The sequence below is a fragment of the Plecotus auritus genome (genome assembly GCF_963455305.1).
Source record: "Plecotus auritus genome assembly, chromosome: 4".
In the NCBI taxonomy this organism is placed as follows: domain Eukaryota; kingdom Metazoa; phylum Chordata; class Mammalia; order Chiroptera; family Vespertilionidae; genus Plecotus; species Plecotus auritus.
This window is the reverse complement of record NC_137775.1, coordinates 2,728,781-2,743,146: the sequence shown is the minus strand read 5'-3', so window position 1 is coordinate 2,743,146 and position 14,366 is coordinate 2,728,781. Positions and strand designations below refer to the sequence as shown.

Genomic DNA, 14,366 nt, shown 5'->3' with positions numbered 1-14,366 from the left:
ACGCACGTTAGCCGCTAGTGCGTGAGCCATCACAGATCTGTCCCATGCCGAAAGCATGTTGAGACGCACTGGGGGACGTTTTGAAAGCATGTTCGCTGCCCATAACCTTCAGAACAGCGTTTCCACAGGCTTCCATTCTCTCCTGCTAAACGGAGCGGCATCAGTAGGCAAGGTTCGGTCACACCTGACGTCCAGAAAAGACGAAACAACTTCCAGAGGAGATAAGACCAGACCAAGGGCCCCCACTCCTGCCTATGAGATACCCCACCTGCCCTTCCCCCTCTCCCCCGTCCCAGGGTTTTCTGACACTCTGCTCTGGACTATCTCATTCCTACAGCGTTTAGGCTCACGTACAGCGTTCTTATTCTTCAGCGGTTTCCAGAATACAGGGTACGGACTGCAATGTGTCTAAATGCCGTCGTGATGACCCATCATGAAACGGAATCCCATAGTTATGTGGGATTCGTTCATCTCCAGGCATCGTGTTTGTGTTGCTTCAAACCAAGTAGGAATGTGGTCTGGACGCACCAGGTGCGGTGGGGCTGCCCTGAGCTGTTTTCAGGCCCCGGCCCCCACTTCGTTGCTGGGAGGAATGTAACCGCTTATTTTTAAACACTTGCTTGTGCTTCCAGAGGAAATAGCTGTGAAACCACTAAACGATTCCGTATAGTCTTGGATTCTTAGCTGAGAATCCAGTTTGGTTCAAAGTTACTCCCAGTGTCCCCCGTGTGACTGGCTAGTAATACTTTATTCTGGAGGAAATGGGGTTGGGGGGACTCCCAATGCTTGGAGCAGGTGGTGAGATGATTAGAAATGCTCTGGGAAGGGTAATTCAGCAACTGTGTGAAAAGACAGGTTAGGAGCGTGGAGAAAGAGCAGAGGCAGGTCTGTTAGATGCCGTGACAGTGCTCCAGTGGGGAGTTCGAGGGCCAGAACCGGGGGAGGTGGTGAGGATGGAGACCCCGGACCAGAAGCGTGAAAGAGAGACTGGAGAACCAGTGCTTACGGAGGAGAGTGAGGATGGAGAGACGCGGGTAATGGGGGTCGGGACCGGGAGAGCAGAGGCGGGAGGTGGGGTGAAACCAGAGGAGCGGAGCTGAGGATGGGGAGGAGGTCATGCATCAAGAGACACTGCAAAGACAGGACAAGAGGACCTCCCACATGAGGACGCGAGGGTCAGGAACAGCATCTGGCTCTGGTTGGCTGGGAACCTGGTTGTCGCCTTACTCAATAGGGAGCCAGAGGACCAGGAGAAGGTTTATGGCAGGGACTGACCTTCGGGACAAACTGAATTTGGGAGGCTGTCCAGAGCCAGGCGGTTGGAAATGCGGCCCGAGTTCAAGAATGATGTCAGGACGCCTCCCAGGTTTATCGAGTGTAGCATCGTCCCTTCTGAAAGCCTGGTTCCTTCTGTCCCTCCACAAAGGGCACATGCTTTAAGGTCATGGTCGACCTTCTCTCTCTTTTTTTCTTTTTTTTTTCTAAAAGGTAGAACATCTTACTAATAAGAGTCTTTGACTTCATCTTGGAATAGTCTGGAGCCTCACAGGGTATGAGTCACACCTTTGATCTTCTATAATACATGCTCTCTACAGCTCTTCTATATAAACCTTAGAACTGGTAGTCATCTTAGAGCATCAATAACAGGTTCCCACGATTGACTAGGACCAAGGAAGTGTGGGAGTGTCGGCCATGTTCACGCAGCCAGTGACCAGTGCCCTGGTCCCAGCCTCTGACCTCCTCGCTGGAAGGAGCAAGTGGCACCTTCCAGACCCGGCCCGTGTGAGAACAGGGACCCCGTCCCCCGTCCTTCGGCGCGTGCACCTTGTCACTGTGCTCGGAGGTGTTCTTGTGAGCCAGCTTGTAGTTCTCCGGTCTCTTGGGGTTGTTTACGGGTGATTCCTTTCAAAGTTCTAAACCAGGGGTGGGCAAACTTTTTGACTCAAGGGCCACAATGGGTTCTTAAACTGGACTGGAGGGCCGGAACAAAAGCATGGATGGAGTGTTTGTGTGAACTAATATAAATTCAAAGTAAAGGAGCGGAGGGGAGAGCAAGAGAACCGGATAGAACAGCCAGATCCGGCCCGCGGGCCGTAGTTTGCCCAAGGCTGTCTGCGTTCCTGAGAGTGTAAAACATAGGCAAGAACATTCTTGGTGTTTGTAGCCAGCCTATGGTTTCTACTCACACAGAGACCCAGGCCCCCTTCCCAGATCAATGTTGGTCTCACGGTTTTAAGAGGAGTGTGGATTGCTAACCGAAAATGTACCTGTTGTCAACCTTCCGGGGGTCCTTTCCCTCCCGCGACACTAACTGGCCTTCTCAGTCTCGTGCTACCTGTCCATCGCCGCCTCTTCCGCGAGAGGCGATGAGCCCCTTTGTAGGGATGCTGGGGAATCACTACCGGTTGGAGAACAGATAACGCACCAGCAAGATCCTGGTTAAGGCGCTAAGACCACAGCGCGTAGCTCAAAGCTGTAATGATAAGGCTCGTCCCACTGGTGATCCCCAGTGGAGTCGGGTTCAATTAAATGGTCTGCCGGTCGAGTCACCTTGTGGTTGTGGAATTCATGCTTCTCACTTTGTCCTGTTCCTTTCCTCCCCTGCAGATGCCCTGAACCTCCGGAACCGGCAGGTCATCTGTGTCACGCTCAAGGTCCTGCAGCACCTGGTGGTGTCGGCGGACATGGTGGGCGAGGCCCTGGTGCCCTACTACCGCCAGATCCTCCCCATCATGAACATCTTTAAGAACATGAACCGTGAGTGACCCCGGCAGTCGGATGTCCTCAGTCTGAAAGGAGGGGAGTTGTGGGAGGTGGGGTTCACTAGCGACGCGTCAGGATGTAGCATCAGCAGCCACATCCTTTGCAGATCTAAATGGTGCCCCTCCTCCCCCCTCACTCCCCAGGGCAGCCGGCAAATTAGCAGTTTCATTTCTTAGTCCTCGCACGCGCGAAGGCACCGGAGCAGTTCTGTGATCTTCCAATAATTAAGTCGTAAAGTGTTTTTAATAGTTTTTGGAATACATTAGTAGGTTTTGAGCGTGTCCTTCCTCTGGATAGTAATCCTGCCTTTAGACACTTCCTGGTAAAACTGCAGTTGTTATTGATTTAAGATGAATTTTTTTAAAGCAATATTATTAAATTCTGGCTCGGGTGGTTTGGAGAGCTTTAATAGATGCCTTCCATTTCTAAAATAAGTAGAACAATAGATTATTTATAGCTATGTTGTGGTGGTGAGTACTGTTTACAATATGTACGTGCTGCTGCATTTGTTTTTTGAAATATCGTCGGGGGAGCTCTGGCCAGCACCAAGGCGCTAGGGACTCTGCTTGGACCGGCAAAGGCAGCAGCAGGCCGGGCGGCCTCCTGGCGGCCCCGGAGCGGGGGCGCTTCCTTTCTTGCCTCTTGACCCCGCGCGAATGTCATTTCCTTTCATGCCGCTGACTTTGAAGTTGCACACTGTTCACAGCACAGGGCCCGTCAGCGCTGCAGGGACAGCCTGCTGTCCATGGCAAGAAGCCGGTAACGTGACGGGAGACCGTCCAACTGCCTCCGCGCGATCCTTCTCACTGTGCACACCGAAACGCAAACCCTACACCGAGAGGAGGGCCCCTCCCACCACACACACGTTTTGTGTTATTCCTAAATTTCTCTTCCAAGTCGGCCTCGTCAGGCGGCCTATTCGGGAAACCGCGGCGTCCTCAGAGCGTGCTCAGCTGCCTTTCGATGGCAGCCCTGTGACACGTTTCCTACCGAACACGGTGGCGGAAAGGGCCTCCTCTGGGGCTACGGGAGTTCCAGGATATCCGAGGGGGGTGCGTGCTCGCCACTCCGGAACCCCTGACCTGCTAGGCCAGCGGGGGCGTTCAGGTGGCCCGGCTCCTCTTCCAGGAAAGTAAGAACTGGGGTTAGAAGCTGTGTGTCTCAGGCCTAAACCGCGGGTCTTAGTCGCAGCATTTTGACTGGAGGGAAAATACTCGTCAACATTCTTGATTCCGAACTATATTTTTTCTGAATGGTGGCATCAGCTATCCAGGGAGTTATGGAATGAGTCCACGTGTACATACTGTTTCATTATGGTTCATAAATGAAACCCTAAGGACATTCATTATAGATTCTAATTAACGAGATAGAGATAGAGATATAGATAGAGATGATAGAGATGACAGAGATAGAGATGATAGAGATAGAGATGATAAGATGATAGAGACAGAGGTAGAGATATAGATAGAGATGATAGAGATAGAGATGACAGAGATAGAGATGATAGAGATAGAGATGATAGAGATGATAGAGATAGAGATGACAGAGATAGAGATGACAGAGATAGAGATGATAGAGATAGAGATGATAGAGATGATAGAGATAGAGATGACAGAGATAGAGATGACAGAGATAGAGATGATAGAGATAGAGATGACAGAGATAGAGATGATAGAGATAGAGATGACAGAGATGACAAGATGATAGAGACAGAGATGGTAGAGACAGAAATGATGAGAGAGAGCTAGAGATGACAGAGTGGAGATATTAAAGAATTAGAAAAATCAGGCACAGCCACCCGTAAAAGTCTCAGTTGCAGCGAACATTCTCAAGTGATTTCCCCATAACCCGCTCGGAACCCTGTGATTCACTTACTGTTCCCATTCTTCCACTGTCCCACTTGCCGCCGCAGCTTTCCTCCCACATACACATTGGCTTCTGTACCGGCCGCCGCATGGAAGCCGCGCTGACCCCTCCCGCCCCGGCCGGGAGGCCCCTCTGCCACCCCAGCACCGGGGGATCTGGGACTGAAATCTCCGCATCACTTTGCATCTTCTTGCATAAAAATTAGAAACACTGTGCTATTCAGAGGACAATTAGCATCTCCCTCCCCCTCAAGGAAATATAAAAAAGAGGCAGTGCCGCTGCCATGACGGACGGACGGATGGGCCGACACGTCCCTGGAGCTCAGACGAGCCAACCCACACAGCCGCCTCTCTACCCTCGTCGTCACACCCGGTAGCAGGCCCTTGCCTTGCACATGCTCCCGTGCTTAACAACGGCAGCGATTGCTGGAGGAGCGCATCCCCGTCTGGATGTTATCGGCGTGGGGCATTCATAGTTCACACCGTAGCTTCCGTTGGCCCCGCACATGCCTAACCACTGTGGGACATTTCTAAACGCACGCACCAGGAGTGCTACATTCAACTGTTCCCTGATGAACATCTTTCTGACATCTGAGGGGGAAAACAACGTGAGCTTCGGCTTCATTTCCTCCTCCTCTTGGAAACCCGCCAGGACAGCGCAGTCGGCTCTCTCTCCAGGGGCCGGGTGAGAACATGGGGGCATCGCAGCGCTAACGCCGAATGCGGCTCTTCCCGGGCCGTGTGGCCAGAGCCCCGGCTCTCATAGCAGGAGCTTCTCGCAGGGTTTCCCATGACAATAGAGTTTTCACCGTCAAGACCGTTTAGCTTTCCTCGCATTTTCATAAACCCTGTTTTATGATGATGGATATTTCACTCGTAGTCACGGGACCATACATACCTGTTTCATTTAAGCAGATGTGTTCAGTAACAGAGATCTTTATTTACCATTAAAATCATGAGATATTTCCAGCATGTCGCATTGGAAGAACCGTTTATCTTCCGTTTCAACGTATGTGAGGACAATTTCACACATGTCTGTTTCCTCGCCTCTCTGCTCCTCTCTCGTGCACATCAATGTCTTGTTAAATTCAGATTCAAACACACTTCTTTCAAGTCCCACAACAGAACCTTTTCGAGAATGAGACCGGGTATAAGTGACAGGAAGAGAGAAAAAGCATGAAGGAGGGAATGTTCCTCAGATGCCACGGCCTGTCCTTCTGTCTGTCCCTCGAAGCACGGCGTCAGCTCGATGCCACGGCTGCCCCTCTGTGCTTTCCTGTCCTTGGTAAATGTCAGGGGCTTTCTCTAAGATGAGCAGAGGGCTGAGCAGCCAGAGCCTGGCCAGGGTGCAGGCAGTCACCCGCAGGGCGGGGAGGGCAGCCAGGCATCTCCGGGGACCTGCGGCCAGCTGTCCCCATCTACAGGACCCCGGTCTCCGCCCAGCCCCGGAGGAGGAATGGCTGTGCAGTTCTGTTTAGGACCGACAGGTTTCATAAGGCCACAGTTTAAAAAGAACCGCAGCAGACGAGCCTGGGGTGAGAGCTGTGATGCGGGATAGAGAGCAGCATCCGCAGCCAGAGGAGATGCGCTCAGGCCGTCCTGTTGCTTCCCGGAACTCGCATGTTCTCATCACACAGAGTGGTGGGAACAGGCCTTTCCCGTCGGGTCAGCATGACAATCCGAGGTAATGTACCCAGAGCCCCTGCATACGAGGCTGGCGGTGCCTGGGCAGTAGAAGAGGCGGCCATGATTATCGCGTGGCTGTACATACATCTGCCCTATTGTGTGTGTCTGTTATTATGTGATACTAGAGGCCCGGTGCACGAAATTCGTGCACAGGTAGGGTCCCTAGGCCTGGCCGGCAATCAGGGCCAATCTGTGGGGTGACTGGCGGGGTGATTTGGGCCCCTCGCTCGCACCCTCCTTGGCTGGCCTGGTGCTGCCCGCTCTGTGGCTCCAACCCCCGCTACCATCGCTGGTCGCCTCCCTCTGCGGGGCGACCAGTGGGACAATCGGGGGGGCCCCCACTGGCACCCGCCTTGGTCAGCCTGGGGCCTGCAGGCTGGGGGCAGCTCCTGAATTGAGCGTCTGCCCCCTGGTGTTCAGTGCACGTCATTGGCGACTGGTCATTGGCAGATTGGTCAATTTGCATATTAGGCTTTTATGATATAGAATTACATTCGAATGTGGCAGTCCTGTATGAACGATGATGTAGCGACAGAGCAGGGGGCTGAGTGTGTTCTGTCCTCTGCTGGGTGACTGGGCCTGTGAGTGAGGCGTGGCCTCTGGTCCCCCAGCGATGACCCCCCTCTGTCTCACCGGACCCGTCACTCCACTGGTTGCCAAAGGCCAGGTAGGTAGCCCAAGGGGGTTCATTCACAGGCCCCTGGGTTTCAAATCCACCCCGTCCTGCCATAAGCTCCGCGCTCGGACCCGTGCCGATGTTGGGGGAGTGTCACGGTTAAAAAAGGGAGCTGCGTGTGAGTGGCAGGGCTCCCTGCATCAGCGTGCGGTTGGAAGACCCACACTCGGGTCTCAGCTTGTGGGCTTGTTTCCCTTGGGGGGGGCGGGGGGGTCTAACATGGGCGCCTCCCCGGGGACTGCTTTGGGGCGATAGAGAACAAAGAGCTTCTATAATAGCAATGTCTCCTCTCCCGTGTCCTGCAAGTGCTGTTCACAGCCACGTAAAATTAAACACCAGGATGTTCAACGTACAGCCTTCAGGGACGGAGCTGCAGAGTCGATGGTGCGGGCATTGCATTGCAGAAGCGGGCGCCGAGGAATGGCGCCGAACGTTTCCAGCTGACGTGCGGGCTCCGCGGGCAGGGGGCTGGCGGTGACCCCGTAGTTTCCCTGTTCTCCGGGCGGGCCTCGCGGTGGGCCCTGCGCTGGCAACTGCACCAACAGCCCTGAAGCCGGGGACACCTGGGACAGTTCCGAGACCCCACTCCCCCCGAGGATCAGCGACTCTCACAGGAGTGTGTTTACGTCACGGAATATGCATAGGTAATCATGACATGGCATGTTCCCGTGTATGGGACTCAAATAGTCTTGGACTTACCTAGCGCAGGGCTGGGACATGGGCCTCTATAGGTTAGTAAAAGCCCCTGGAAGAGATGTTTAACTTTTAAACTTCAATTCAGTCACATTAAAACGTAGAGAATTCTAGTCTCGTGGGGTTTTTTTTTTTTTTTTTAAAGAACTCTTTTTAAAAAATATATATATTTTATTGATTTTTTGCAGAGAGGAAGGGAGAGGAATAGAGTATTAGAAACATCGATGAGAGAAACACTGATCAGCTGCCTCCTGCACACCTCCTACTGGGGATGTGCCCGCAACCAAGGTACATGCCCTTGACCGGAATCGAACCTGGGACCTTTCAGTCCCCAGGCCGATGCTCTATCCACTGAGTCAAACTTGTCAGGGCTAGTCTCGTGGGTTTTAAAGCTCTACAGGCGTTTATTTTAATCTGCCGACGAGCGTTGTATTGATGTAAGAGGACATATCTGGAGCGCCACCGCTGTGGCATCCGCAGCCACGTGTTCCTTTTCGGTGCTGTGCAGTATTCCGCCGTAGAAACATTCTGCCGTTGGCTTATCCGTTTTACCGGGAGTGAACGGTGGGCCGTTCCGTTTGAGGTTATCAGGATAAAGGTTCCGTAAACAACAAAGAGGGAATGAGGATGCGCCAAATGTACAAAATTTTATAATATTCGGATCAGTTCTTTAACCCTGAAATTCAACAGAAAATAGAAACAATTACTTTAAAAGAACTCGTGCGAGAACGGAAGTGGCCTTGGTCGACGGGATTTAAGTCCTCCTGGATATCTCCGATTCTGTGGGACCTGTGCTCACGGTCCTTTAAAACGCTGATGGACTTTGCAGAGCTGATGGTTTACCCCAAAATCGGTAGCTTTTCTGTTTCGTAATTGACTTGCGTGCAGGCTGTTTCACAGAGCTTTCAATTTAATTTTGAAATTGAGCCTTTTTCCCCATGGAATTCTGTACAGTTCTGAGTCTATGGATTTACATTTTAGAAATTCACTTCAAAGTTCCTTTGAAGTCATTAGGTTATTAGGTTTGGAAGCATCTTATTCAGGGGCGTGTGGAGGAACATGCTAGAACTCCCGCCCGCCTGCCCGCCCGCCCGCCCGCCCGCGCTTCCTGAAAGTGAGGATGGAGTGACTGTATGACCACGTGTCTCCCAGCTCCTCCTCTGCGCGGACGCGACCCGTTGGTGTAAGCCAGTGGTCGGCAAACTGCGGCTCGCGAGCCACATGCGGCTCTTTGGCCCCTTGAGTGTGGCTCTTCCACAAAATACCACGGCCTGGGTGAGTCTGTTTTGAAGAAGTGGCGTTAGAAGAAGTTTAAGTTTAAAAAATTTGGCTCTCAAAAGAAATGTCAATCGTTGTGCTGTTGATGTTTGGCTCTGTGGACTAATGAGTTTGCCGACCACTGGAAGCGAAAGGGAACCCTAACCGGACCCTAACGGAGTAGCAGGGCCGCGGACGCCGTGGGGCCTGGGTCCGCCCCGTCTCTGCTGACTGACGATGCCCTCTTAGACCAGGAGTCCCGCGCGGCCACGTGTGCGTGCTGGGCTCTGGGTGCCCCGCGTGGAGGGCGGACCCCCAGAAGCAGGTGCTTCCTCTGTGCGAGGGGCCTGGATCCCAGTCTGCATGACCCGTGTCATTTCTTCGGTCCTGTCCTCATAGCGGCCCCCCGACGGCGGCGTACGGGCTGGTGTCCCTAACGCACCTAGAGGCCCAGGCGGGACAAGAGCGGGATGCGAGTGGCCGCGCTCGGCCCGGCCCGGAGCGTCGTCCATCTGTGTGTAGAAGCACATGGCGGCCGGGCGATGCCCCGCGATGAGAGTGTAGGTCTGGGGTGTGGTTGGTGTCCCGGGGGGGCCGTGACGTGAGCACAGAAAGTTGTGTCTCACAGTGCGGGGGCCACGGGTCCAGACCAGGTGTGGGCAAGGCCTCCCGGGGAGAACCTGTCCCTGCCGCTCTCCCACCCCTGGGGCGCCAGCAGGCCCCGCGCCCTCCGTCTCTGCCCCCCGTTCCGCACATCACCCTCTGCCGCTGTCTCCCCTGCTCTTCCAGCCACCTGCAGCTCGGCAGCGCCTGGACGGTCACGCTCCATGCCCGTCATCAATGAACACGCACACATGCGGGGAGTATTCAGGGATTCTGTTAGAGCCGTGGTCGGCAAACTGCGGCTCGCGAGCCACATGCGGCTCTTTGGCCCCTTGAGTGTGGCTCTTCTACAAAATACCACGGCCTGGGCGAGTCTATTTTGAAGAAGTGGCGTTAGAAGTTTAAGTTTAAAAAATTTGGCTCTCAAAAGAAACTTCAATCGTCGTCCTGTTGCTATTTGGCTCTGTTGACGAATGAGTGTGCCGACCGCTGTGTTAGAGGAACTACAAACTTCTCAGAAGCCTTGATGTCTATCAGTAAGGACCCAAACTGGCCTCGGCCAAAACAAAGATTAAAATGGGAGAATTATGGGCAAGTACCTGCTATTATGGCTCAGCTACTTCCTTGTTTTCAGAAATGTTACCGTTATAGCATTTGTTTTTCGGGGTGTGGTTAAGAGGACTTCGGGTGCAAGAGATAAATTAAAGGTGAAATGTCGGTATTTGGAGGAAGCAGAGGCAGAGCCTCAGTAAGTCCGCAGAATCGGGAAGTCCCTGAGTGGAGAGCCGTTTTTGGCCCGCCGCCATCTCCACGTGCATATGAATGGGACCACAAAAGCTCGTCCTAAGTACCGTATTTAGGGGGAAAGAAGCTGATCCAAACAGAACTTAGCCGTCATCACAGCTTATCACCAGCTCGGGATCGGCTCCCGGCAGTCTTTGAGCTCCGTTGCTACTTGCTGGCTGGTCGGCTGGCTGGTGTCTTAGCTTCCTGTGGCTGCCCTATGAGCCACCACAAATGTGCTGCTTGAGACTGTGGGTGTTTGTGGTCTCACAGTTCTGTGGGCTCAGCGGGGTCATGCGCGTAGGTCCGACAAGGCCGCACTCAGGTGCACACCACCCTGCACTCCCCAGAGAGGTTCTGGGAGGGATGCGCTTCCAGACTCCTCCCAGTTGTTGGCAGAAATCAGTGCTAGGTTGTCAGCAGGGTCGCTCGCACCCGGTGGAGGCTGCCCCCTGCCCTGGATCCTGGCCCTTCGTCTTCAAAGCCTCCCTGGCCTCTCTCCCCCGCCTCTGGTCTCCCTTCCTCCTTTGCTTCTAATGCCTCCTGTGATTACACCGGGCCCACCCAGGTCATCTTGGATAATCTCCCTGTTCTAAGGTCAGCCGAGTAGTAACCATAATTCTATCTGCCAAGTCCCTTCACAGCAGTGCCTCGTGTTTGACTGAACAACAGGAGGACAGGAATTTGGGGGAGCGTCTTCAGAACTGCGTCCTTGGATGAAGTCATCCAAAAGTTGGTGCCCAACGGCCATGACTGGTGTGGGGAAGCACGGGACTTGGTCGGAAAGTCTGTAAGGAGGAATCTCCGAAAGGTCGGGGGCCTTGCCAAAGGCGGCAGCCCCTGCCTTGACTCTTCCAAATAAGCCTGAGCCCCCAATTTACTGGAATCTTTCTGTTTAGACTTCAAAACGTCCTTGCTTAAAGGACTCTGCAGACACATGTGTCTTCTCAAGGGTGCTCGCCCTGCTGATAGTATCCGATACAGTAGGTCCTCGGGTCACGTCGGAGATCTGTTCCTGCGGCGAGACGTAACGCGATTTTCGCCGTAAGTCGGAACCCACCTACATTAGCACCTCCGTCACTCACATGGAGCACATACACAGCACTAATGAAGTGAAACAGTAAAAAAAAAATTTAAAGAAAGATAACAATTCCTGACCTTTACTAGTGGTAAATAAATAATAAAAAACATAAAACACGTAGGTACATATGTCGAAAAGATGGAGCTTTTTTTATATATATATAAATAAATGGGAGATGGAGACATAACCACAAAACGACGTAAGCCGAGTCTGACGTAACCCAAGGACTGTCTGTCGTTCATTGTAGTTCAGGCTGTTGTTAGAAGAAAAGCCCAAGAAGGCAGGCGAATGGGGCTGTTTGGTTCCTACAGCCAAGCAGTCCCTTAGCCTCTCTTCCACAGAAACATGTGTCAGAGTAATCTTTCGTCCGTCGCTCAGGGTCTGCCCGTCAGCCCTGGCAGACGGGGACTGGAAATATGTGTTCCAGAGGATACAAAATTAATCCTCAACACTTAGCAAAGGCAGCATAGCTCAACGCCCCTCCCCTCATGATCAACTCAAACAGGCTCAGAACATGAAACACCTTGAATGGGTGCGACGGGAAGGTTTCTGTTGTCATGTCAGGGTTGAACCACGTCATCTAAGGAGCCGATGGTTTCCATACCAGCGGAGAGTGAAACCAGGGTGTTGAACGTGTCTTTCAAAGGGTCAGCGGGGGATGAAAGAGCGGCAGCCCCGGCGGCACTGAATTAGCCTGTGAGCCGGTGGTGGTCTGGGTTCCGCACTGTGGCTCCTTGTCACGCACAGCGCGTACTCCTGAGTAATTCCATCAGCATCACCTAAAATTCCCACCGTCTGGCAATAGCAAGGACGGGCTAGGATTCCTTTGGGAATGGTCAGAGTCGCTTTACAGATAAAGTAGCTAAGAATTGATCCAAGGACTTGTCAAAGGTCATGTGACAGAAATGAGCCACCGCCAAGCCTCCTAACATCAATAGGTCCCAAGTCCCAGCCCGGGCGCCCGGTACCCTGGGCGTGCAAATTGCTTTGCCAGAGATAGTGGCTCGGAGGCAGTTCTGACCAACAGGTCTGTTTTTCTAATGTCCCTGAGTAAATGGGAGTTTCATTGATCCACTTTCACAATTATCAGAAGCTGTCTGATCAAAGCGGCGGTGGCTATCTTCTCCACAAATCATATGCAGCATGAAGCAAAAATGTTTTCACAGCATCCATTTCCACTGTGGAGTGGGGATCAATAACAGCTTGAGAACACCTCCGCACGCAGAGAGCCAGCAGCGAGCTCACCCGATCCAAAGCACCGAGCACAGAGTGTCATAACCCTGAATGCAGCGCTCTGTCCTTGTCAGAAGGCATCAGACCCACACGTTTCCGCCCCAGCAGAAAGACACCGTGTTGCCAGCTAAGCTAGGACACGCCATCAACATCCCTTTTAAGAAATGTAAACATGTAAACAGTGTGCCTTCAGGCAATGGACTGAGTCTAATCCAGCCTGCAGAGGGAGGCGTCAGCTGTCCTGAAAACGGGCAATAAACTATCGGGAAAGGAGTGAACTCCGCGCACCACCCGTCCTCTGGAGGATGATTCTGTGTCGCCTCGCCCAGCCCGCACCCCTGCCACGGGGAGCATCAGGCCCGCCTACCGAAAAGGAGTCAGTGCTTTGCCCAAGTCCCTCAGGGAAGTCAAGGTCCAAATGTGAATTAGTGTGATTCCAAAATGTACTTGTTCTCGTTCCTAAGAGCGTTAGAATCTCTCCTCCTCCTGCCTGCGATCTCGGGGCCAGCGTGTCTGCCCGCTTCCTGGGCGTGGACCCAGAGGACACAGGGAGAAGGACTTGGTACTGTCACAGACGTGTCGCTGGGTTAGATGACTCGGAGCCACGTGGTCACGGACATTCACACACATTTTTAAAAACAAAGACGTTATTGGGGATACATTCATAGATGCTAAGCAGGCATTTCTCCATCTCTGTGGTGTTCTCTACAAAACAGTGGTCAGCAAGTTCACATTGTAAAACGAGTTGTGGGCTTCACTCTCCACCAAACTTCTGTTATTTCAAAACAATGAATTTTAGATGAAAGCCCTCACTTTATGAAAGGAGGACAGAATAATGGTAGCTTTGTAATGAAATTGGGAAAGGAGAGTAAAACAGATTTTGTAAGAACGGTTGAACTCTATGGTAACAGACAAGAAGTACAACTCAGTCCACACGACAGACTGAGCACAGAGTAGTCCCTCAACTGTATGTGCGGCTGATACCGAGTAAATTTTTGAAACTCACAGTTCAATACATTTTCCCTGTTTGGTGAATTTGGATTGTTTTTCTACTGGCTAGTCATGTTTGGTGTTTATTTCAGAATTATTTGATAGGAAAAGTTAAAATAATAACATCCATGTCTAGATTAATTCGAAAAAATTATAAGATATGAAACAAGTTTATTTTTTTAATATATTTTTATTGATTTTTTTACAGGAAGGAAGGGAGAGAGATAGAGAGTTAGAAACATCGATGAGAGAGAAACATGGATCAGCTGCCTCCTACACACCTCTTACTGGGGATGTGCCCGCAACCAAGGTACATGCCCTTGACCAGAATCGAACCTGGGACCTTTCAGTCCGCAGGCTGTGATGCTCTGTCCACTGAGCCAAACCGGTTAGGGCTAACCTTACTTGTAGGTAATTTAGTTTGCACATGTTTCTGTTTTCAAACTTCGTTCTTTAACAGAAGACAAATGGTTCTAGGTGGAATAGTTCACAACCCTTATATCCTAGCCCAGTGGTCGGCAAACTCATCAGTCAACAGAGCCAAATATCAACAGGACAACGATTGAAATTTCTTTTGAGAGCCAAATTTTTTAAACTTAAACTTCTTCTAACGCCACTTCTTCAAAATAGACTCGCCCAGGCCGTGGTATTTTGTGGAAGAGCCACCCTCAAGGGGCCAAAGAGCCGCATGTGGCTCGCGAGCCACAGTTTGCCGACCACGGTCCTAACTAATCAC

General features: G+C 52.1%; 1 protein-coding gene across 2 annotated transcripts in view; it reads left to right on the top strand.

The window, feature by feature from the left end:
* The window catches only part of PACRG (parkin coregulated), a 346,093-nt gene that overhangs the window by 191,112 nt on the left and 140,615 nt on the right, over positions 1-14,366 (top strand). For both annotated transcript variants that reach the window (XM_080666363.1, XM_080666364.1), the window contains one exon: positions 2,608-2,757. In XM_080666363.1, the coding sequence (XP_080522489.1) occupies positions 2,608-2,757 (150 nt within the window). The remainder of the gene's footprint in view (positions 1-2,607; positions 2,758-14,366) is intronic.